The sequence below is a fragment of the Elephantulus edwardii genome, unplaced genomic scaffold (assembly GCF_000299155.1).
Source record: "Elephantulus edwardii isolate Elephantulus edwardi_28Jun2011 unplaced genomic scaffold, EleEdw1.0 scaffold00046, whole genome shotgun sequence".
NCBI classification, from domain to species: Eukaryota; Metazoa; Chordata; class Mammalia; order Macroscelidea; family Macroscelididae; genus Elephantulus; species Elephantulus edwardii.
Window position 1 is genome coordinate 17,563,696 of NW_006399796.1, and position 25,200 is coordinate 17,588,895.

A 25,200-nucleotide genomic window follows, 5' to 3' on the forward strand; every position below is an offset into this window, starting at 1 on the left:
GGAAGGCCCTCTATGAGGTGGATTGATTCAGTGACTGGGATAATTGGGATGGGAGTGTCAGAGACAGTGCGATTGGCACAGGACAGAGCGGACTTTAGGGCTGTTGTACATAGGGTCGGTATGAGTCGCAGGTGACTCGACGGCACATAACAACAACAACATATGAAAAAATTGAAACAAATCCAACATAACTTCTTTTCACTAATGTGTCCACTTAGTTACCCATTTTCTGTTTATTTGTGTTCTCTGAAATAAAGGCTAATTGGAATATCAGTCTTCTTAAAATAAGTAAAAATAACTATAGAGGCACTTGGAAAGATATTTTACCCAACAAAGTAGATGACAACAGCTACAGTTTTAAAAAATCATATTATTCTTAATATATAATAAATTATACTAAACTTTCAGAAAGATAAAATTTGGGTAATATTTCACAGTAAATATTAAAGGACCATGTTACTAAGTTACCTAGCCTAGCCTGTGCCTGGAGATTTAATTTAAATGTTATCAGAACTTTGTTTATTCATGTTTTTAGTGGGACCAAACAGTCCTGCTATATTCTAAAATACAATCTAAAATAAATAAGCTTGTTTTAAACATTTTCATGTCCCTTCAATTATTTTCAATCTCTTAAGCAGACACTGAAACACAGACAGTGAATGATAGCGCAGCTCAAGAAACTCAACCATGCTATCATTTTCCCTTCCCCCATTTTCAGTCCACTTTTCTGTCCTTCGCTTTCTCCTTTTGAGTATTTATCCATATCTTATATAGTTATCCTCCTATTGTCGCAATAGTGGTTTTACGGTGTATCCGCTCTTTAATGACTGAGTTATTTCATTTAATATAATGTTCTCAAGACTCTCCCTTTTTAGTGGTCAGATGAGGAGGTTAAGGAATGGGGGCTTAAAGAGACAGGGTGATAAAAAGCAAAGATCAATAGCAATTATATAATATTCAATGCACATGACTTAAGATGAACTGCATTGGGAAAATCTGCTGTCAGTGACAGCCTCAGCGTACTGAAGAACAATGATGTCAGTCTAGAGATGAAGGTGTGCCTGGTCCAGGCCGTGGTCTTCACAATTACTTGCTATACATCAGAAAGATGGACAATGATTAAAGATGATAGAAAAAGAATCAATGTCATTTATCTGTGGTGCTGGAGAAGAGTACTGAAGATACCAGGGACTGCTAGGAAAACAAACAGGTTTGTCCTGGAGATGCTGAAACAAGGCTGCTCCTTGGAGGCAAGGGTTTTGAAGTGCCGTCTGACATATTTTGGGCATGTTGCAAGGAAAGACCAGCCTTTGGAGAGGGACATCATGCTTGGAAGGGTGGAGGGATGGTGCATGGAGACAGGCCATGGGTGAGATGGACTGACTCAGTGGCTTGGGTAAGGGGGCTATGAGTGTCAGAGACAATGAGGTTTGCTCAAGATAAAGCAGAGTTCACAGCTGTTGTACACAATGGGTCACAAACACTTTGTGATACATAGCAACACAAATGAAACACAATGTATATAAATGGCTGCATAAACAATGTACATGAACAAAACACAATTTATATGATATATATGAGTGTATGCAAACCAATTTTTAAAAAGAAAATATGAGCAGTTCTGGTATCAGATGTCAAGTTTTGTACTTTTATTAGACTGCAGCAGGATTATTTCTTTAGAGCTGACTAATTTCCTATAGGCACTGAGCCATGGTGATTTGTTAAAGCTTTCTTTGATTCCTTCCTTTCTTTCTGTCCTCTGTTTCTTTCTTTGGTCAACAGAAGCTAAAGATGGATTAGGAGAAATTAAGAATTTTACTCTACTGCTTTCTTTTGTAAGGTAGTAGTGTTCTCTTATTTCCATCATGAAGGAACAATTTTTAAGTAATCAGAATGAAGCAATAAAGAACTGCATTTCAATGCATATCTTCTTGTCTCAACAGTAAAGTTCAAAACACCCACCTAATCAGTCATTCCACAGTAGGGTAGGCTTCTCCACCTTTATCTAATTTTATTTCTCTGTGAAAGATGCTTTGGAGACTCTCAATTTTTCCAGGGATCCTCAGCAGAAAATTAAACTGCAAGAATCTTGTGAATTACTTTACCAGCCTTTTCTCAAAGCTTCAAAGGGAGACATTTAAATATACAACTGCACTAAGGAAACAATGCTGGTTCACAAAATTTGGGAAATTTCCCCTGAATCTACTGACATTACAATTTCCTGATGACTGTGTTATGCTAAGTACATCAAGACCTCTAGGTCTCAAATGTCCATTTCTGTAATTGGCTGGAACTGGGGCAGAGAGAACAAAGACAGACTAGAGACTTAGGAATTAATGAATAACCTTAAAGTTCTAGTACACAATCCAACCTTCATCATATTGTAATAAATTCTGATTCACCATTCTTTTTTTCTACTAATTCTTTATCCAACTAAGAATTTTTTTCTTATGAAATGGGTTAAATGAGTTTATTTATTAGTAACTATTATTCAATACACAGCTTACTATTAATAAAGTTTATGACTTAGCGACAATACTTAAATTATATAGTCAAGATCAAGCCTTGAAATAGAGACACAAAGATTGTTCTTCCTATCAGGACATAAATGTCCATCAGGAGGAATACACTATGCTGAAGCCATTTGACAGAAAATTCTATTCCATGCTAAAGAATGAACTAGTACAGTAACATACAATTATGTAAGTGAATTATATCCATTTAATATTGAATGCCAAGGCACATTTCACACAATATTACTAATCTCTATAAACTTTAAAATCTAATAATAGTAATAATAATTACAAAAATAATGAAAAAATACTACCTATAAATGTGATAAGAGTTATCAGTAAAGAAAAGCAAGTCAATGCAGAATTCTGGCTACAAAGTGATGGTTATGTAGAATGGAGGCAGCTAGGCAGCTTCTGCTTATGATGGTCTTGTGCATACTTGTTACATCATGTAAAATATTTAAGTTAAAAGTGATTGTGGGAGCAACAATTAATAAAATCATGTCATTAAACAAACACAATTAATACATTTTGTGCACCTGAAGGGGAGGGTGCAGTGTGCATTTGTGTGTGTATAAAGAAATAACCCTGACATAAAGAAATGCAAATGCCCTATTTAGAAAAGAAAATTATTCTCTGTGCTTTGAATGTCCTGACCTAATTGGGAACCAGTAGCCTGTTTTCTGACTCCCTCATCAGTCCTCATTTCACGGGGCCCTGTAGCTTATTTGTAGTTGGCAACAGAGCAATCAACTGTGTGGATCATAATAAATTATTATAACATTGAGAAAAACATGAACTCCAGAACTCTTAATTGTGTTCATGTGAAACAGACAAGGAGGCTGTTTTTCCAACAGAACAAGGAGATGCTACATAGTTAAAATCAGGAAAGGTCAATACTGTATTCCCACCCCCCATCCCCATACTTCTTCAACATGTTTGCTAAGTAACTAATACAAGAAGTTAGACTATATGAAGAGCATGACATCAGGATTGGAGGAAAACTCTTTAACAATTTGAGATGTACAGATGGCATAACTTTGCTCGCTGAAAGTCAAGAGGACTGAAAATGAAGAAGTACTTACTGATTAAAGACATCTCAGCACAAAGAAAATAAAAAAATCATCACAACTAGGCCAATAAATGACATCATGATAAATAGAGAAAAGACTGGCATGGTCAAAAATTGTATTGTGTTTGGATACATACTTAACATCCATGGAAGCAGCAGTCAAGAAATCAAAGGCTGTACCATATTAGGCACAAACTCTCTGAATGTTAGTTATAGAACAGAGTTCAGGTCTTTTGTGCAAAGTTTACTGTGTCGTATTCTACTTGACAATACTTAACCACTGCTAAATGAGACTAGTGCTGTTATATCTGGAGGAACATTCTTCAACTTTGTACATCACTCTTTGTCAATGTGCTGTATGAAGTAAACTGGGTTTGCTGTGACGCTGAACCTTGTGCCATTAGGGTATCAAATCTATAAAAAACGTTTTTTAAAAAAAGTGAACTGGGGAGAGGGAGGAAAATGTGCAACCATGAATTGTTGTTTGTTGTTGTTATGTGCCGTCAAGTCGCTTGCAACTCATAGCGACCCTAAGTACAACAGCCCTAAACTCTGCTCTGTCCTGTGCGAATCGCACTGTCTCTGACACTCCCATTCCGATTACCCCAGTCACTAAATCAATCCATCTCATAGAGGGCTTCCCCTCCTGCGCTGTCCCTCCACCTTCCCAAGCATGAATGGATGAATGAAAATCCAACTTTTCTGTAAACTTTCATTAAAACCACAATAAAAAAAATCTTTTAAACAAATTATTTATAAAGAGAGTAGTTTAAAATGGAGTGAAATTCTGCATAGGTCCCAGATCTCCTCCAGTATCATCACGAAGGAGTGTGTGGGCATCTATTGCTGCTTGGCAGCACGTAGTATCAGGTGTACACTTCTGTTCTTGGGTGAAAAATTGTGACAGCATGTGACAGAGGCTCTAACAGTGGTCTGCTCACACTGCTCCCGGCCACCAGCAGAGAGCCAAGGCTTCTGGTCCAGGAATCCACTGAGCGTTTAACAAAGAAAATAATGAAGGAATGGGGCCTTGCTCTACACTCTTTGATCTCTGTTTTTAATTCTCTAAACACTTTTTATTATGGTGTGGGTGACAGTTTTCAAAGCAAATTAGTCCTCCATTCAACAATTTGTGCACATTTTGTGATATTTATTGTGATCCCTTCAAAGTAACAGCACTTTTTCACTTTCTCCCAGGGTTCCCTGCTTTCATTTTGTCCTTGCTGCTCACCCACCTCAGAAGGGATGCTTTTTGGTAAATGCTGCCCTTTTGGTTTCCTATGCTTTTTTGTATAAAGAAGTAAGTTCCTCACAGTTGTCATTATTCACTTTATAGGCCTAGCTTCCATTTCAGCTTGAAATGGTCCAAGGGCCATAGTCTTGGGGTTCTACCAGTCACCAGCAGAACAGTAAGCCTGATGCCTTTCCAGCTTTTTAAATGTTGTTCTGTATTTCTTTTCCTCCCACCCCTGTCTACAAGCTTCCACCTTAAGTTCAATCAAAAGATTTGGTTGTGGTTGCATAGCACCATCTAGCTCTGCTAGCCTCTGGGTAGTGGAAGCTATTAGTCTTTCGGACTAATTGTTTTCTTAACACTTTTATTTTCTTCACTACTCTTTGCTCCAGATGGGGAAAGACAAGTATTTGTATCTTAACTGACCTCTTACAAATTTTAAAGCCCTAATTGATACTCACTAAAGTAAGATGTAGAACACTGTCTTTGTGAACTACGATATGTCAACTGGCCTAAATATGTCCCCAAAATCTGTGTTCCTAAGCTTCTAAGCTTAATGACATTCTTTCAAGGTGTTTAGCCATGGCAAGTTGTTTTCAAAACTTTACTTCCTATATGGTTTTCTGTATTTTGGATATGTCTGCAGCACATACAAATACATATGCAGACATACCCTCTATCAAGTCTATGAATATGTATACACCCATTCGCCTTTCCTCGCATGTTTTGTGCAGGTAATATATTTACATAAGGAACCCTAGTGGCACAGTGCTTAATATGTTAGGCTGGCAACAAAAATCAGAAGGTTCAAATCCACTAACCTCTACACAGTAGAAAGGTAGACACACCCCTCCTATGACAATTTACAGCCTTTGGAAGCCTGAAGAAGGGTTGTCTTGAGTCAGAAGCAACTCGGCGGCACTGTGTGGGTTTATCTATTTAAATGATTTAAAATTTAAAACTTATGTTTAAACAATGGAGGGTACTCAGTGAGAAGTCTTCCCCTGAAGTATTTAAATAACACATTTTCTGTATCCCTTTCCAGAGATACTCTATGCATAAACAGCACACACTTTTTTTCTCTTTTTTGATGACAATATTTTCATGAACATAATTTCACATCAACATAATAAAGTGTCTACATTTGAAGAGTTCCTCACTGTCTGTGTTTCATAAAGTTATCATTCTGCTCTGATGTTGTTTCCTTACCATAAGCAACAGCAAAAAGACAATAAATAATCTTTTAAGTCCCTTATCTCCAGGTTAGAAGTATATACAGGATAAATTCTTTGATTTCGTGAATTTTATAGTATGCATATTTATAATTTTAATAGATATTTCGGAATTTTTATATATTGCTGTTGTTATATGTCACTGAATCAGAACCAAGTCAGCCCGCCCTCTGTTGATTTTTGAAAAAATTTTATTATTATTAATTTTAATCAAAGCTTACAGAGACTTTGGATTTCCATTCATTCATTCATTGTTGCACTTTTCTCCCTGCCCACCCCACTCTCCCCTCAGTTGGCTCTTCTCTTTGAAAAGTAAAAGGAAAATTCTTTCATTGTTAAACAATTCCTCTCCCCAAGTCCACTCCACTATGCAGCCTTCATTCTGGACTCCTGTCATGACAATAATATATAATCATATATCCCTTTTAAACATTTTTCTCCCTCATCTGTTTCAATGCAGTATACATTATTTATCCCATCTTTCTCAGTCTCCCCCCAACCCCGATGTCAGTAATGTTTTACAACAGTGGCACTATGCAGTATTTGTCCTTTTGTGACTGAGCTATTTCACTCAGCATAGAGGTTGCAAAACACATGGGAGGAGACTGCCCATTTTTCTCCCAAGGAGCGGCTAGTGGATTCATATGGCATGCTGTTAGGTTGGCAGCACAACATCTTACCATTGAGGCCACCAGAGTTACCCAATCTCTATATAGAAGGCAGAACAATTTTAGACTATAGAAATTTGTATACGTGTGTCTGTTTTCAAACAACATCATAAGTAGTTTCCCATTAAAATTTCTACTTTTATCAAACATACAGTTAAAAGAAAATCTGCATCATTATAAGTCTGCGTTTTCTTAATCTAAGTAGGGTATTTATTTCTTTAATGCATGGATGGTGTTTCCTGTCTGAAAAATCTCCAGAAAGTTACCTGATCGCTCTATAATTATATATTCATTTGTAAACTAGCCTAGGAACAATAAATAGCCTCCCAACACTGTTGTGATAGATTAAAGAGACAATCCACGTAAGAGTGGTAAGTTCTGTGTGGGAGACAAGACATGCATGACACACTTTGCTATTAGTAATGTGATCACATTTTAGTGCTCATAATCTGCTGGTTTATCACAATTTAACTTGCTTGTTACAGGAGCAGAAAGTGTGTGTTGAACCATGATGACATTCTTTTATAAGGGAATGAGGATCTAGACCATAATTCTCTCTCAACCACAGAACTACAAAGTCATAAATAGCTTTCTGAAAGGATTTAAAGATGAGTTTTCATAATTCTAAAACTGATGATCTAAGCATTATTTACAGGTGAACAAAGAGTAGAATGACATAGAAGATCTTACATTCTGTATTTATACTTTTGGTCTTTCAATGACAAGTAAAGCAATCATGTTATTAAAAAAACAAAGAAGAAAATCAACTGAAGGAAAATTCTTTGGTGAAGATGACTGTTTTATCTCTTTCCAATGTTAACAATCTCCTTACTTCGATCTTCCATGTTACTATGTGGTCTTCACTTTGAGAACTATTCCATGGAGTTTTTTATTATTTATTTTGTCATTAATAATACAATTTTGGTAACATGAGTAAAAGCAAGCACTTGTCTGTTCAGTTACAGAAAGTTTATTTTCCACAGTTTATCAAAGCAAAGTTGGACTAGCAGCAAAGGATAGTATGCCAACAAGTTTCATGAATGTTGTGAGCATAAATAAATATATTTCTTGTCACCAATTCCAAACAACACAACACTATGGTAATGGAACAAAGCAGAAGACTCTTTAGAATAAATTGCAAATCACTGTCTGATGCATAAAGAGCCACTGAAGAGAGACTTTCCAATACAATGAGGTTCTTTTCCTGCCTCCTGGTTAAGCCAGGAAAAGGGTAACTGGCTCATGAACATTAAAGAAAGTATAGTCTGGAAAAAGGGATCATGCAAGGACAGCTGCCCCAGACCAGTGTTTTAGCCAGTCAGTATAAAATTCAAATTAACTCTTATTTTATTTTAGAAAAAGAAAAAAATCTGGACAAATCTACCATTTTCTACCATACAATGTATTTTGCTGCCTTTCTTTGATTAAACACATATTTAGGATAATAAATCTTTGAGTAGAATAAGTAAATAAAACAATCTTCTCTTTGAATGTGAAGAAAGGTTTATTCTTATGAAGAATTGTTTTGCCCACATGTCAAAAATAGGAAATTAGACTTTTCATATAAAATGGGCAAGATGAAATAAAACGTGATGTCAGTCGGTATCATGCAAGACTTTGTGGAATGTAATCCTAGTTAACTGGAGGGGGGAAGTGATCTCCTTCATTTTGATACACACAGAGAGAGAGAAAGAGAGAGAGAAATGTGCATTCTTTTCTGCTTTGAAATTAGATTTAAGCTTAAGCTGTTGTGAGGTTTCACTGATAGCTGTGATAACGGTATCAGTCCATTTCCTGGAAGGTCTTCCTCTCTTTTGCTGAGCCTCTGTTTTCCCAAGCATACAGTTCACAGAGAAGACAATTTGAATATGACATAAAAGAATTTCTTGAGAGAAACCAAGAAAGCAATGATATAAACAAAACATACCCAGATAAATTATTCTCATTTCAGTGAATATGGGGGAGGAGTGAAGATCTATGTTACAAAGACTGAATTAGCAAATGAGTGGCACCATACTACTTTCCCCCGTCCCCAGTAGAAACAGTATAAAATCATACTTAAATTTCTGGCAGAACAAAACTGTGACAATAAGACAGCACAGAAGGATAAACAGAAAGCTGTATTTAATTTAGCTAGAGGGTAAAAGTCCCTAAGTTCAGAAGCATTACTTATACGTGAACGAAGAGAGGAGTGGCATAGAAGATCTTGCATCCAGTATTTATACTTTTGGTCTCTCAATTACAAGTAAAGCAATCAAGTTATTTTAAAAAATGAAGAAAATCAACTGAAGGAAGGAAAAATTCTTTGGTGACGATGACTGGCCTCTTTCTAAACAAAATTTTAACTCTGGATCTACATTGGACCTTCTGTTAAAACATTCAACCAAGTCAAATAAATGAACTTATTACACACTCCATTCTCAACACATATTTGCAAGGACCTTGCAATAGGCCAAGAATACAAGGCTCTGTCTTCAAGAATATTACTGCATATTGAAATGTCACAGTCCATAAACGAGAATACTCAAGAAAATCAGAAACACACAATAGAATGAGTACACCAACTTTCCAGTTTCATGTATAGTGCACCGATTTTCAAATCATTCTGACAAAAATTTTTAGTTACTTTTGTTATTTCCTAAGAGAAGCTATAATTTAAGAGATTAACAAAGGCCTCTGAAGAGTTTCTTCACTAAATGAAGAGGACAAAAAGGGAAACATTCTACAGTAGAGGAAGGAGAAAACTTTAAAATAATCTACCCACATTAATTTTTATAGTCACTTTATTCACATCAGCAATTAAAATATCAATTGATATAAAGTAACTGTTATAGTTAATTAATATTATTTTTTAATTTATGACAATATTCTTATTGTTGATACTACATACACTATACACAAACTGATTATATTTCAAGCCTGTTATTAAATACAGCAACCATTTACAGGCTTACTAGGTACCTTAATTAATCATTTATATTAAATAAATGTATGTAATTAAATATAATTTTTCCTGTCAAAAAAATGGAATATATTAGTCAGATAAAACTGGGAATTACTCTTAAGAAATACCCAAATAAGACATACATACAAAAGAAAGACTTCATAAAACTTCTGGATGTCAAATTCTAATCACTTCTAATTCAACTATTCCCTTCCAATCCAGAATACTAAATCACATAATTCTTTCTGGGCAATAGTTAAACAGATTTGGCTGCCTGCACAGGAAGTAAGCAAAGAGACGACTACATTCAGGGCCTGGGTGGTGCCTACATTACATCAATAGCCTCCTTTCCTAAAGAACATAGACAAGTGGCGAATAAAGAGTTGTACTGTCTTTCCCCAAACCCAGGCTTGGCTCTGTACGTTGTTTTGATGAAATGTGATGTAGAAAAGGCCCATTCCATATTCAACTAAAAAGAAATGCATTGTTTGATGCGTAATGGAAATGTAACAGCCACTATAGTCAGTCTGTGGTTGTGGCTTCTCACCTATAATCAAATACCATCTTTCTTTGTAACTTAAGTACACTATTCCTGGATCTAATCTGGATATTGCTTAAGTAGTAAAAAGTGAAGGGTAATGAAAATAACCCTTAGTCGAAAAAAGCCCTCAAAAGAGCCAGCAAGAAACAGATCAGAGAAAGAGTAACACAACCTGGATTTCCAAAAGATTACATACTTTCTGGTCCAAGTCTTGTATCTTCCAGTTATTTTCCTTAGTCTTTCCACTACAGGCAGAACTTTGGTTATAGACATGCTTAAGTGGGCATAAATGACTTAGGCATTATCGCTAATAGTTCTGAGAGAACTTGTTTAGTCCACAAAATAAATGACCATGTTTATTATAGTCTCTTGTGGGACAGATTATGAAATTAGCTAGTAAAAAGGTACAATGTATAAAACTTTAATGATTAATCTAAAGAAAATAGCAAGTGATTTAAAGTGGATTGTTGTGGTTATGCATCATCAAGTTGGAACCAACTCATACCTAATCCTCCAGTGGTTTTTTTGTCAGGCAGTAAATCACATGGGAGAAGACCGCTCATCTTTCTCCCCTGGATCAAACAATTGCTCCTCACTTCTCTGACAATCCAAATCTACCAGTGGCTCTGCAGGAGAAAGATGGACAATCTCCTCCCTTGAGATTTGGTCTCAGAAACTCAACAGGGTAAGCTTTGAGTCAGAACTGAATCTATGGCTTTGACTTTTGTTTTATATGAGTACTGACATAATAACATGAATATACTTTTCCATCCTAATAACACAGTTCTTGTTTCTTTTTACCTTCTTTTTTTTTATTAGAAGGAAACTTTGCTTTCTCTTTGTTGTTTTTTCCCCCTACAGAGAGTGATATAATTTTCTATAACCAACCCACCTAAAATATCCCCAACACTGCATTCTGGAAAGAAAAAAAAATAAAGCAAAAACATTTAATTATAGCTAACAAGAGATGATTTCAGTTATTTAAGGTAAATGACTATAAAAGACTTTCTGATAGTTCTTTCCCTCCAAGAAATATGTGTTTGGTACTTTAAGTTACTGAGCTATTGTTTTTGGTTGGTCATGTGTGATAAATTTGAGTGGATGTGTTTCTCATACACCTTTTCATCCCTCAGATAACCTACAGTGGCAAAAGCAAAATTTGAAACTTGGATTTGATGAGGACACTTAAGTTGTATAAATAAGAACAGTTAGACTTACATTATTGTCTTTAGAAAACTGTCTAATTTAGGTAACAACCATTAAAAAAATATACACAATGCTTAACACTATTCAACTAAAAATTTCAACTCACTACAGACAAGTCAGAACTGACTCACAGTTGACCCATGCTAGCAAATGTTCAGAGACTGTAACTGCACAGGAGAAAGACTGTTCATCTTTCTCTCAAAGAATAGTTGGTGGATTTGAACTGCCTTTCTTAGGGTTGGTGGTGCACCTTCCTATCCACTAGGCTATTACAGATATCCAATTTTTATGTTCATTAAAGCTACATATTCTTAGCTCGACCTCAAATTTAGTAAAAATTATAAAGCTTTTTATAACAGATAAATACCACAGATGAATTTATTCTATTTGAAGGCTGCAGATAGAACTTGTATTTCAAAATCAGAACTTAAATCCAATATTCCTGAAAATTATTCATTTTTCTTTTCCCCCTGGCTATATTTGTGCAGAATAATTGTTATGGCAATTTCCCAATCCTTCCTGAGTCCATTATGCTTATTTTTTAACTTGGCAGCCAGTGAAGCAACACTATTTAGCACCACCATTAAAACATTTCACTTCACAATATATGGCATAATGCCAACCACTAAAGTCTGACTTTGCACACACTATATTTCATTTGGACTTTTTTTTCTTGACTTCAATTTAAGTTGTTGATAGCATTCTATAGGTGAAATGGAAAACTGAATTATTAAAAAAAATATGAATGGTTGGATCACACCCATTCTCACTCTGGCATAGCAAGTGAGAGAACAACGCAAACACAAAATGCTCAGGGACTCTTTCCACATAAATCCATTATGGCTATCATACATGGACAAACACAGAACCATGTTATCTACACCATAATACTGGGACAAAGAAGTCTTAATTGTGAGTAACAATCTTAACAACGAAAGACAGAGTCATGCGCTGCTGGGGCTCAAACCAAACAGAGAAGTGCATCCCCCAAAGGAGTACACCTACCTTCACATTTCTGAGTCGTTTCACTCTGCTTGTGCCCAGCAGGGCATCTGCATTCAAAGGAGCCCACCGTGTTGACGCAGTTTCCTCCCTGACATACTCCAGGAATAGCCTGGCATTCGTCAACATCTGCAGGATAGAAACATTTGCAATATAGACAACATTAATTTTTAGAATACCAATCTAGTTGGGTCTTGGGTTTTTTTCTTTTTTTTTCTTTTTCTTAATGTAGCAAAATATTCTCAAAAGACTAGGACAAGGAGACTCAGGAACACTTTGTATACACATACTTCAATTACATTGATGTTATTATGTAATAGAGCTCAGTTTGCTCCCCATCTCTCAATTTCGAGAGCTACTTTAACCCACTCATGTTGATATGTGAATAACCAAATTGTTGCTTTGACTTACTGCTGAGCATTCCTTGGAGTATCAAATTTACCTACAACTTCTAACTTCTTGAGTGAATAGTGCAATGGACATCCTCCTTCCCTCTAGGAACTAAATGGCTCCTTATAAACTTTGAGGGTTCAAAGGGTCTCTTTATTTCTTCGTTACAAACAGAATTACTTGATCACTAGCTCTGGTGGCCTAGTGGTAATAAAATACACTATGGTGAAGGCACATGGTTTGAATCTGCCAGCTGTTCCATGGGAAAAAGATGAGTAATTTCCTCCTATGCGATTAACTGCTTCTAAAAACGTGCTGGAGGGTAAGCTATAGGTTGTTTCCAATTTGACAGCACACTACAACAACAACAGCATCCACCCAGACCTGAGAGGAACAGACATAATTATTAAGGAAAAAGATGAATGATATCTTTAATAATGCACCCACCAGAAGCCTATACAATCACAGACTATTTACAGAGTTTGAGGGACCTCAAACTCTAAGAGTAAGAAGCTCTTCTGCCATCTCAAAGGCAAACAGTTTGACTCCATCAGCTGCTTCAAAGGAGAAAGATAGAAAATCTTTTTTTCATGCAATTTACCACCTCTAACTCTGGAGGGTCAGCTACAAGTTGGTTCTGACTCGATGGTACGTAACAATAACTGTTCACCAGTTTTGTGAAAGGCAGTTTATTTTTGTGGACATTTACAGCCTGAGAAACTCAATAGAGGGTCATGGTAAGTTGGAATTCATTCAGTGGCAGGGAGTACATGGTTTTTATGAGAATTCCTTTTACTCTTCCATGAGAACTTATGGTGTTGCTCTTCCATATCCCAGCTTCCTCTGATCTAGCAATTGTAAAATCTATTAATTATTATTTTACTTTAATGTTTTAATTGTTACACTTGAGATATATATATATATATTTAATTTCCTTTAAAAACTGTTATACTGATGGTGATGCACATTGGTCTTCTGTTAAGTTAAAATTTTTTCTATTTCAGATGTTACAAATATCTTTTTCAACCCATACCCTGCCTAATAATTTTACCTATTGAGGAACAGACTTCTTCAATATGGACACAGTAAAATTCAGAAGGTAACAAAGACTTTCCAGAAATAGGAAAACTGACCACAAGAAATAATTGAAGTTCTTTAGGTAAAAGAGAAATGAAATTGAAACTTGAACAGACTGTACGACTTAAAAACATTTGGGGGAAAAAAAAGATTTAAAAGGAGAAATAGACACATTCACAATTTTACTTGAACATTTCCCAACAGGTCTCTCAAGAACTGACAGAAAAAGCTGACTGGAAATCAGAAAACATAGAGACGATCTAAGCAATATTCTCAATCAACAGGACATCTAGAGAACACTCTCTTAAACTTCAATATAATACACATCCTTTTTGGTGCATATTTAGCATGATCAATCATATGTTCGAGGCAATACAACAAAGGTTGTTGTTGTTAGGTGCCATCGAGTTGAGTATGACTCACAGTGACCCTGTGAACAAAGATCTTAACCTAGTCTTGTCCTGCACCATCCTCACACTTCCTGACACACAAAGCCCATTGCAGCAGTCATCTTGTTAATCCACTTTGTTAAGGGTCTTCCTCTCCGCTGACCTTCCACCCTTCCCAACATTATATCCTTCTCAAAGGAATGGTACCTCCTAGCAATATGTGCAAAGTATGTGAGGCAAAGCGTCATCATTCTTGCCTCCAAAGAGCACTCTGGCTGCCCCCTTTCCAAGATATATCTATTTGTTTTCTTGGCCATCCGTGGAATGTTCAGTGCTCTTCTCCAACACCACAGCTCAAAGGCATCAATTCTTTTTCTGTAATCCTTATCCATTGTCCAGGTCTTGGATGCACAGCTAGTAACTGGAAAGACCATGGCCTGAATCAGATGTACCTTAGTCCTCAAACTGACATCACTACTTCTCAACAATCTTGAAAGGTCCCTAATTGCAGATTTCCCCAGTGCTTGTACCAAGGGGGTTAACTGTGGATCCAAGCAAGATAAAGTTGTTGACAGTTTCAATCTCCTCTCCATCTATCATGACACTGCCTATTGGATCAGCGGTAAGCATCTTTGTTTTCTTGATATTGAGATGCAATCTATACTGAACACTGCATTCGTTGATCTTCTGCAACAAGTGCTTCAAATCCTCTTCACTTTCAGCAAGGAAAGTTTTGTCATCATGTTATTGATCAGTCCAATCCTGATGCCACACTCCTCTTCATAGAGTCCAGCTTCTCAGATAATTTGCTCAGCATATAGATTGAACAGGTATGGAGCTAGAATACATCCCTGACACACTTTCTTCCCAATTCTAAACCATGCAATGCTCCCCTGCTCTGTTTGCTCCACAGCCTCCTGTTCCAGTTACAGGGTCCTTATGAGCACAATCAATGCTCTGGGCTTCCCATTCTCCTCAATGTCAACCACAACTTGATACACAGAGTCAAATGCCTTTGGATAGTCAATAAAGCACAGATAGACATTCTTCTGGTATTCCTTACTTTCACCTAGGATCCAACTGACATCAGCAATGAAGTCCCTGGTGCTATGGCCTCTTCTAAATCCAACTTGAACTTCTGGCAATTTCCTATCTATGTACTGTTCCAGCAGTTTTTGAATGATCTTCAGAAGTATTTTGCTAGCATGTGATATCAATGATATTTTTTGATAATTTCCACATTCAGTTAGATCACTCTTCTTGGGAATAGGAACAAATACGAACCTCAAGTTCTACCCTGATATATACAATGTTGTGAGTGATAGGATAATATCCATACGCATAAAGAAAGACCCATTAATACAACTATTATTCAAGTATATGCTCCTACATCTAGTGCCAAGGAGGGAGAAATTGAGAATTTTTACCAAATTTTGCAGTTTGAAATTGCATTCAGGAATTGCAGTCAGGAAGCATTAATGATAACTGGTGACTGGAATACAAAAGTAGGAAACAATGAAGAAGGAAGAGTAGTTGGGAAATACGGGCTTGGTAATAGAATTGAGGATGGAAATAGAATGATTGAATTTTGTATTTACAATGATTCATTCATTGCAAATACTTTTTCTAAAAGACAAAAAAGATGACTTTACATGTGTATTTCACCCGATGGGTTGCACAGAAACCAGACTGACTACATTTATGGAAGAAATCATTGGAAAAGTTCAATATCAGCAATCAAAACTAGGCCAGGGGCAGACTGTAGATCAGATCATCAATTACAACAAAGATTACTAAATATAAAAGTCTTCCAGAAGAGATAAGCAGGAGCTAAGCATTTAATTTTATTCCTTTTTCATCTCCCTTTTTGACAAAGTCAGACACAACTCCCTTGAATAAATTCCAGCCAATCCATTGCCATTAAGTTGGAAGTGACTCATAGCTAACCTTCCAGTGAGGTCCCAAGGCTATAAACAGCTCAACAGGGGACTATTTATCTCCTGGGGAGTGACCAGAGGAGTCAGACCCTCAGAAAGGCATGGCCTGTGGATTAGCAATGCACCTATCTTCAGACTAGACCACAAGAGCTCTCTCTGGAATGTTGTTGTTGTTGTTGTGTACTGTAGAGTCAGAATTAACCCATAGCTGACCCTCTGGTGGGTTTTCAGGAGCATGAGAGGAGACTGCCTATCTTTCTCCTGTGGAGCGGCTAGAGGTCTCGAACCAAGTGCCTTCAAGTTTGCAATGCAGCTTCTTGACACTAAGTCAACAGAGATCCTCTTTCTGGAATACTCACACAATTTCAACACAATCCTGGCAAACCAACTTTTACAATATATTAGAAGGTTAATGTATCCTGACTAGTGGTCACGACTATGAGGAATACAGATTAATTCAACATTCAGCCACCGGCTCACATAGTTCAGCTTACTATACACACAAAAGAAGAGAAAATATATAATAATCTCAATAAGAATGAAAAAAGTGACATAATTTAATTTTATGATTCAAACACAAAAGCGTCAGTAAACCAATATAAAAATACAAGATTTTTATATCTTCTTAAATTGCCTTAATTTCTCTGTCTACAAAGTAATAATCTCCATTATGGTGAATCAAACACTATATATAAAAAAGAAATACAATCTCCAACGTCATGCATAGTCACAGTATCATCCATTCAAACAGATTAATAGGTTTGCTAATGCTAATTTTTCATAAGAAAACAACATTTGCTAATTGTAACAAGTACTAACAATACAGATTTATTTTTATACACATACATGCAGAGTAATGGTCTATTTAAAAACCTATTGTTTGTGTTATCCTATGCACTGCTTTTCACATAAAAAAAAAAACCAACAAAAAAACAGACAAAACTTTTTTTAACACCAGTGCAAATAGATTTGCCTTGTTTTTTGTTGGGTAAATCCACAATTTTGGTATATTGTACTGTGCAACCTAGGAGAATTCTAACCAGAAAACAGTTTAACGTCTACATTATTTCTCTCTCACATTATCTATTTATCTATAAAATCTAAGTACAGCTGCACAAAATCTCTTCATACTAAAATAAAAGTAAGCCTCACTGTTTTAACAAAGAATATCTAATCCAAACAAGAAGGAAACAAAATGAAATAAATGGCAAGAAGTTTATATATTCAACAGTTTAATTCAGAACATTTCAAACCACATTATTTGAAAGTGCACTCCATTCCCACTCATTACAGTGTGGTATAAAGCATCCCTAGAAAGCTCATTTCCTGGCAGATCATCCAGAGGATAAATAGTATGGTGTAGGTCAAAAAAATCAGGCCAAACCTATAAATTCCTTAAGATAATTCATAAAGTTTCAGCACACAATGCATATTTACTAGATCCAGTTCAAAGGAGAAAGCAATCCGACATTAAGGGTTTATCCTATAATTACCTAAAAATGTATTTTCCTGGGATAAAGAAAACTTTTAATTTTGAAGTATTCTAGACTGCTCAGCCGTACAGAATCAATTTATTTCTAGGTAGAACAAGTTATATTTAAATTTTTTTAAAAAGGAATATTAAAGGAATCTTGTATTAATAATCAGGTTGGACCTAGAAACATACAACAGCTCTCTATAAAAACAGGAAAAAATGGGCCTCGGACCTTCTTTTAAATAATAAAATAATTTCTTTATCTTAATAGGCTTAGAATAAGCAACTATCAACCTTTGATTAATTTCCCACTGTCCAGATGACTGTTCATTCTTCTGATTGAGGCAGAAATTCATCAATTCCTTAAACTGTTTTTTAAGACAATGAAATGCAATATTCTAAAATGTAAACCTTGGATATATGATAATTATAGTCAATGTCTACTGAAGTTTTAAGTATGTAATAACAGTATTATTCAGTTTATGAATCGATTTATTTTCGTAAGTTGTCCAGGAAAACTAGCACTAAAAAATTAAGGTTATGTATTTCATCAAATATATTTTTATATCAAATACATGTAAATACTTATTACATACATAGATGCTATACTATTTTCAGTCTACTTCCAAATATGGAAACAAATGCACAGTTGTACAAGTGTATAAAGTGATTTATTTAATTTCATTTTTATCCACGGAAACTGAAGGCCAATTCCCATATTTCATAGTATGTTTCTTCACTTTGATTATTACCAAATGAGATCCATTCTTATAAAGAAAGTTTCTATTTCTACATTCTTGCAAAATACTTTTCTTCCTATAAAAGGTAATGCCAGTATTTAAATATTGCAATTTAAAAATAGGTCTGTCTCTATACTTGTAACCTGAGTAACACAGGAGAACTTGGCAACTGTATTAGTTTCTTAAGGCTGCTGTAACAAAGGACGACCAACTGGGTGGCTGGCTTTTAAACCAGAAAGATATTCTCTCACAGTTCTGGAAACCAAGTTAAAAATCGAGGTGTTGGCAGGCCATGTTGGTTTCAAGGCTTCAGCAACACAATTTTTCGTTGTCTAAAGAGTAGAAATTATGGAGAAACAAAGACATTAACATATAGAAAATAGGCTGTGTGAAAATGGAAGTAGAGGTTGGAGTGATGTGCATCACTTTAGACTACCAATCTTTGGATAGAGTATACCTTAGCACAGTATTATCTTATTTCAAATGAATTATTCTCACAAAGGCACAATTTCCAAAGAAGGACACATTTACTAGTAGCAAGGGCTAACCTTGGTATCTTCTGGGAGAAAACAACTCAAGCCACAGACGGATGAATGTAATCTAGTTTGGGTCACCTAGGGTACCTATCAATGAGTGATGCACAAAATCAACTACTGGACAATGATCATCACAAGAAGAAAATGTTGGTAACTTACTGTATCTAGGACTCTGAACTTTTAATAAAAAAGAAATAGAACTTAGCATAGTGTATCTCAGTGTTAACATCAGCAAATATAATTATTATTTATCTAGTTGTTATAGTCAGAAGAAATGCAGGAGATAAGTATTTTCTCATATCACATCACCTTTAAGTATTTATATCCTAAATTTGTCCCTATGCCATTACTCTGACCACAAGCCTACAGTGTTTGACAGGGATTACTGCACTACTGCAGCAATCTTCTAGCTGGTATCTTTGCCTCCACTCAGAACCTTTACCAAATAACTGAAATAATCCTATTAAATATTAAATTAAGTTCAGCCACATGAAACTACTTCAGAAGTTTACAGACTGCCATAGTGTTTTCTGGTATCATGTGTTGCTATAAAGACGTGAGAGACCTGCTATAAAACTTCTTTTGGAAAATGTGTTTATTCTGTGCAAATTAGAGCTTTATCTTGTCTCTCTGCTGAAATTTAATCATTTTTTATTGTTACAAAGTGCATTTATGTAAACACATATACATACCTATACATGTATGTGTTGTTCTTGTAATGTGCAGTCATGTCGTTTGCGACTCAGAGCGACCCTATATACAAGAGCCCTAAACCCTGCTCTATCCCTTGCCAATCTTATTGTCTCCAACACGCCTATCCCCATGACCCCAGTGATGGAATCAATCCATCTCATAGAGGGCCTTCCTCTCCTGCGCTGACCCCCCACCATCCCAAGCACGATGTCCTTCTCCAAGGATTGATCCTGCCTTGCAACAAGTGCAAAGTATGTCTGACACAGCTTCAGAATCCTTGCCTCCAAGGAACAGACTGGTTTCACCCTCTCCAGGATGAACTTGTTTGTTCTCTTAGCAGTCCATGATAGATTCAACATTCTTCTCTGGCACCACAACTCAAAGTTATCAATTCTACTTCCCTGTGTACACACACACACACACACACACACACACATAGATACACTGGAAGCAGGAGTGGCATCCACTTCATAAACAACATGCCTCTGGAAACTCTATGAACTTTGATAAATGTCAATAGTTATAGAAAGGCTTCAGGCCTTTTGTTCATCAGGTCTCTATGAGTCATGCTCGACTCGAAGGCAATCAACAACAACAACATGTTTTTGTGTTTGCGTTTGTGTTTATGTTTACGTGCACACTGATTTGACCCAAATTTGTCAATTTCATATTTACAACCTGCATTTTGAGGTCTTCTTCTATTTCAGAAATATTTCCTTTATTTTGTGCTTTGAATATTTTTTCAGTTCCATCAATACTCTAATGCATCCTCTCTCTAAAATCATCAGTTACTCTCTTGCATTCCCAAATATGTGATTTTCTCAAGGTTAACTTCTATATCTCTGTTACACACACACACACACAATATATATATACACACAAATATACACATACACACATCTATATCTATCTGTCTATCTATCTATCTATCTATCTATCTATCTATCTATCTATCTATCTATCTATCTATCTAATCTTCTGTCAAGGACCTTTCCAGGGTACTGAGAAGCAACAATGTCAGTCTAGAGACCAAGGTGTGCCTGATCCAGTCCATGGTTTTCGCAATTAACTTATTTTGCATCAGAGAGCTGGATAATGACTAAGGAGGACAGAAGAAGAATTGATGCCTTCAAGATGCGGTGCTGGAGAAGAGTCTTAAACATACCACAGACTGCCAAGAAAACAAATAGGTCTGTCTTGGAGAAGGTAAAACAATATTTTTTCTTGATGGCAAGGATTTTGATGCTCTGTCTCAAATACTTTGGGCATGTAGCCAAGAGGGACCCATCCTTAGAGAAGGACATCAAGCTCAGAAGGGTGGAGGGATAGCGCAGGAGAGGAAGACCCTGGATGAGATGGATTGACACAGTGACTGGGGCAATGGAGGTAGGTGTATCAGAGTCAGTGAGACTGGCTCAGGATAGGACGGGCTTCAGAGCTATTGTACATAGGGTCATTATGAGTCGCAGGTGATTTGACAGTGCATAACAACAATGTGTATGTGTGTATAATATACAGTAATGTGTGTGTGTGTATACAGGTATATATGTATTTAGATATAAAATTTGCTATCATTTAGTGAATATTATTTTCTGACTTTTTTCTTTCTATCAGTTTTCTTTCTTCATTTGACAGCCTTTTTAAGAACTCTCATAATTTTCCTTTCATCTTTTTTAGAAGGGAACAATAGTTGATAATTTTTTAATAAAGTAAGATTTGAACTTTGTATTTATTTTTATAATATTTTCATCGCCTTCTTTGATGCATGTTATTCATGCCTTTGACTTATGCCCTTTTTTCCCCTTTCACTTTTTAAACTTCTTTAAGCATCAACATTGAAGTTCGTTACCATCAAGTCAGAACTAAGTCAAAGTTGGCCCTCCAGCCAATTTCCAAGGCATAAATCACACTACAGGAGACTGCCCATCTTTCTCCTGTGGAGGTGCTAATGGATTCTATATTCCAGAGAGGTTACCAATAAGACTCCCCATCAAAGCTCCCTCTTTACATGTAAGATTTTTACTAATTCTTACTTCTGTTCATTTTTAAATAGGCCACTTCCTCATGACATGCAAACAGGGAAAGGCCAAGAAGAAGTGGAATCATTTAAAAATATATATTGGGCATATCATTATAGAGAAAGGATAGGCATGCAGTAAGGCTACAACTCTGACACACCTTCCTGATTTTAAAAATGAAATGTTCCTTTGCTCTGACAACAGCTTTTTGGTGTAGGTACAAGTTTTGTATAAATATGATTAAATGTTCTAGGATTCACATTATTTTTAATGTTAGCCATAATTAGGCATTATGCAGATGACACAATCTTCTCACTAAAAGTAAGGAAGTCTTTAAACTTTTGTTGCAGAAGATCAAAGACTATGGCCTTTAATATGGATTTAATATGGATTGTCCTTCAACATCTAGAAGACAAATATCCTCCTCACTGCTGGACTGATAAGAAACATCATGTGAATGGAGAAAACACTGAGGTTGTAAAAAGATTTTCTTTTACTTGAATCAACAATCAACACCCTTGGTATGAGCAGTCAAGAGATCAAGAGATGTATTGCATTAGATACGCCTGCTGTTAGGGATTTCTTCAATTTATTGAGGAGAAATGATATTATTTTGAAGAGTAAGGTGTGCCTGATTGAGGCCATGATATTGTCAGTCTGTTGCTATGTATCTGAAAGCTGAAAAAAGGATCACAGAAGAAAAATGCTCTCTGAGTTGTGTTGTTCGAAAAGAGTACTGAGTACCCCATGGACTGTCAAAAGAACAGATATATCTTGCAGAAGGTATAGCCAGACTGCTCGTTGGAGGCAGAGATAACAAAGCTTAGTCGCACTTTAAGCATGTTGCTAGAAGAGACTATTCTTTGGACAGGAACGTAATGTTTGGAAAGGTAGGTCGTTAATGAAAGGGAAGAAGGCCTTCAATGAGATGGCCTGACGTAGTAACTGCTGTAACGGGCTGGAGTGGTCAGAGATGATGAAGGCGGCACAGGGTACAACAGTGTTCAGATCTGTTGTTTATTAGGTCAATATGAGTCATATTCAACCCGATGGCACCTAACAACAATACTGGACATACTATTGCCTGAAACAGTTTTCTCACCAAACTCCTTGTCTTTGTACCTATGATACCAACAATTATATGTCGTCACCACTGTTGTTAAGTGAGGGACTTAGGTTTTTATTTCTGAATGCCTCTTCTAGTTTTCTTTTCCAGGTCATTCATTTTCTTTCCGATTACTGACAGGAACATGCTTCTCTCCAAGGTTTGTTGAATGAGAAGACAGGGAACAGAATGAAAATGTTTCTAGTCTTTCTCTTTAACTAGAAGTTTCTATATGTCATTATTTTTAAGTAAGAATAAATTTTTCATTGTAGGGGATTGGCTTGTGTTTATACAGCATAAATTAGACTTTGTAATGATTTGGTTAACTAGGTCAATGTAGACAGCCAAAATAAGTTTGTTTTGACTGTATCTGTATTTAATTATGTCTATATTTCAAAATAGATAAGTCTTGAGATGTTGGGAGCAATTCAAAATCATAATTCCTAAATATCAAATAACATCAATGATACATAAAGTTTATTTTAAAATATTTTAAATGAACACAGTTAAAAACCTAAAATATTCAAAGCCAAGCCCTTATCCTAAGTAAAATATTACTCCTAATTAGAATAGCCATATGTGTCACAGGATAAATTGAAAGAAGAACCTTTAAGAAGATAATATAGCACATGCACGTGATAGTTTATGACATTTAAAGTTTGTGTCTAAATATTCGTTGAGAGGGCTTACTGCCATTTTAAAATTCAGATTAATTTGTTGTATGATAATTTATTTTTTAAGACTACATTAGTCAATGCTGGCTCTTTAATGTATAACAGGATAAAGTAAAAGACTAAACATGGACAATTAGAGTTAGGCACAAGGACAAGCGTTCAACTGGCTCTTACCATTAAAGCCGGGATGGATTTTTCTCATCAGCCTCTGATTTTATGCACAGTCTTCAGAAAGGTTTACCCTTCAGACATCGCTTATTTAAGTCCAAAATGCCATCAAGGCAACAATTAATAACATTGAACAAGTACCTATTTCCCGGCACTATAGTTAAAGAAGAGATCAGCATCTTAATTTCTGCAGGTTCTCATTTTTCACAGTTTTGTTTGTTACAAAATCACCTCTCCCTCCCCCTAAAATTGGAGAGAACTAGCCACATCACAGAGTAGCATTATATTCTGAACTTTAGAAATGTCCTCCCCATGGCTAATATGTGCCATGTTTTAAATTATGACATTTTGGACTTCAGTAAGCAATTTACAATTTTCATCTGACCAGCTAATATACATTTTTAACCATAAAAGTTTTCTAAGATCATACAAAATAAGTATGTCATGTATCTACTGTGCTTTACTATTTTTTCCCATACCCCAAGTGTTCCAAATTCATGTGGTCTAAGTACTTGGGAAACGGTCTAAGAATTTAAAGGGAAAAATGAAATCTTGTGTGATAGTCTTAAAAATAGCCTGAAACAAGATTTTGACTTAATTGAGTACCTTTTAACTATGCCATGATTTTGAAATAAAGCAGAACTTTTTAAACTAGCATTTCCAGACATCTTAACCATGTGGCAAACTTTACTTTGCCCCTGCTGCTATTCAAATCCACTAGCTTTTGGGACAAATAAAAGCCCAAAACTTATCTCGCTACATAAACAAAATCAAACAAACAAGCCTTCAGACATTACTAAATGCTCAAGGACATTCAAAATGTTTGAGATCAGATCAAACATCTTTTTAAAATATAACAGTCTTTTGAAAAATGAGTCCTCTTTGGTGGAATACCAAAGTATGAAACAAAGTAAAAGTACAAAAAATGGGAAAGTCACTAAAGTCACTAATTTGGGAAGTTCTGTTTTAAGTAAGTGGACTTTATCTACTTACACTACTTCTCTGTATATTAGGTTCTTTAGAAATACTTTAATTTCCATTTATTAATTAAAAGCTAAGTTATTGGCAAGGACTACAGGGTTAGGCACTGTCCTAGGGGCTTTCAGTACTTCAGTGAACCTCTCTAATAACTTTCTTAACAGAGCTTAGTGTGGGCAGAGAATAAAAATAGTATGGATACCGGTCCCTCCCTGCACACATCAAATTGTGAGACCCTGTACTTGAACCCCCCAACTTGGATCCTCGTACATGCTCTATAATAATGGTCTTATACAGTGTTTGTCTTTATGAGACTGAGTTGGTTCACTCAGCATAATGCTCTCCAGTCCTTCCTATGTTAGATAGTAATTTACAAAACCACTGCTCCTGAGAGCTGCATAGTATTCTACTGCATGAATGTACCACAATTTCTCAGTCCATTCGATTGTGGTTGGGCATTTAGGTTGTTTCTGTGTTCTTGCTATGTGAATAATGCTAGGGTTGCATAATTAGATGGTTGGAGGGAGGAGTAGGTAAAGAAAATGGGAAAGATCTGATGTGAAAAACAATGTATAAAAACTCTAAGTAAATCAGTATAAAATAAAACTT

General features: G+C 35.8%; 1 protein-coding gene across 1 annotated transcript in view; it reads right to left on the reverse strand.

Moving 5' to 3' along the window:
* Positions 1–25,200, reverse strand: part of FBN2 (fibrillin 2) — a 352,899-nt gene that overhangs the window by 220,678 nt on the left and 107,021 nt on the right. The window contains exon 7 of the mRNA XM_006886013.1: positions 12,416–12,541. Coding sequence (XP_006886075.1) covers positions 12,416–12,541 — 126 coding nt within the window. The remainder of the gene's footprint in view (positions 1–12,415; positions 12,542–25,200) is intronic.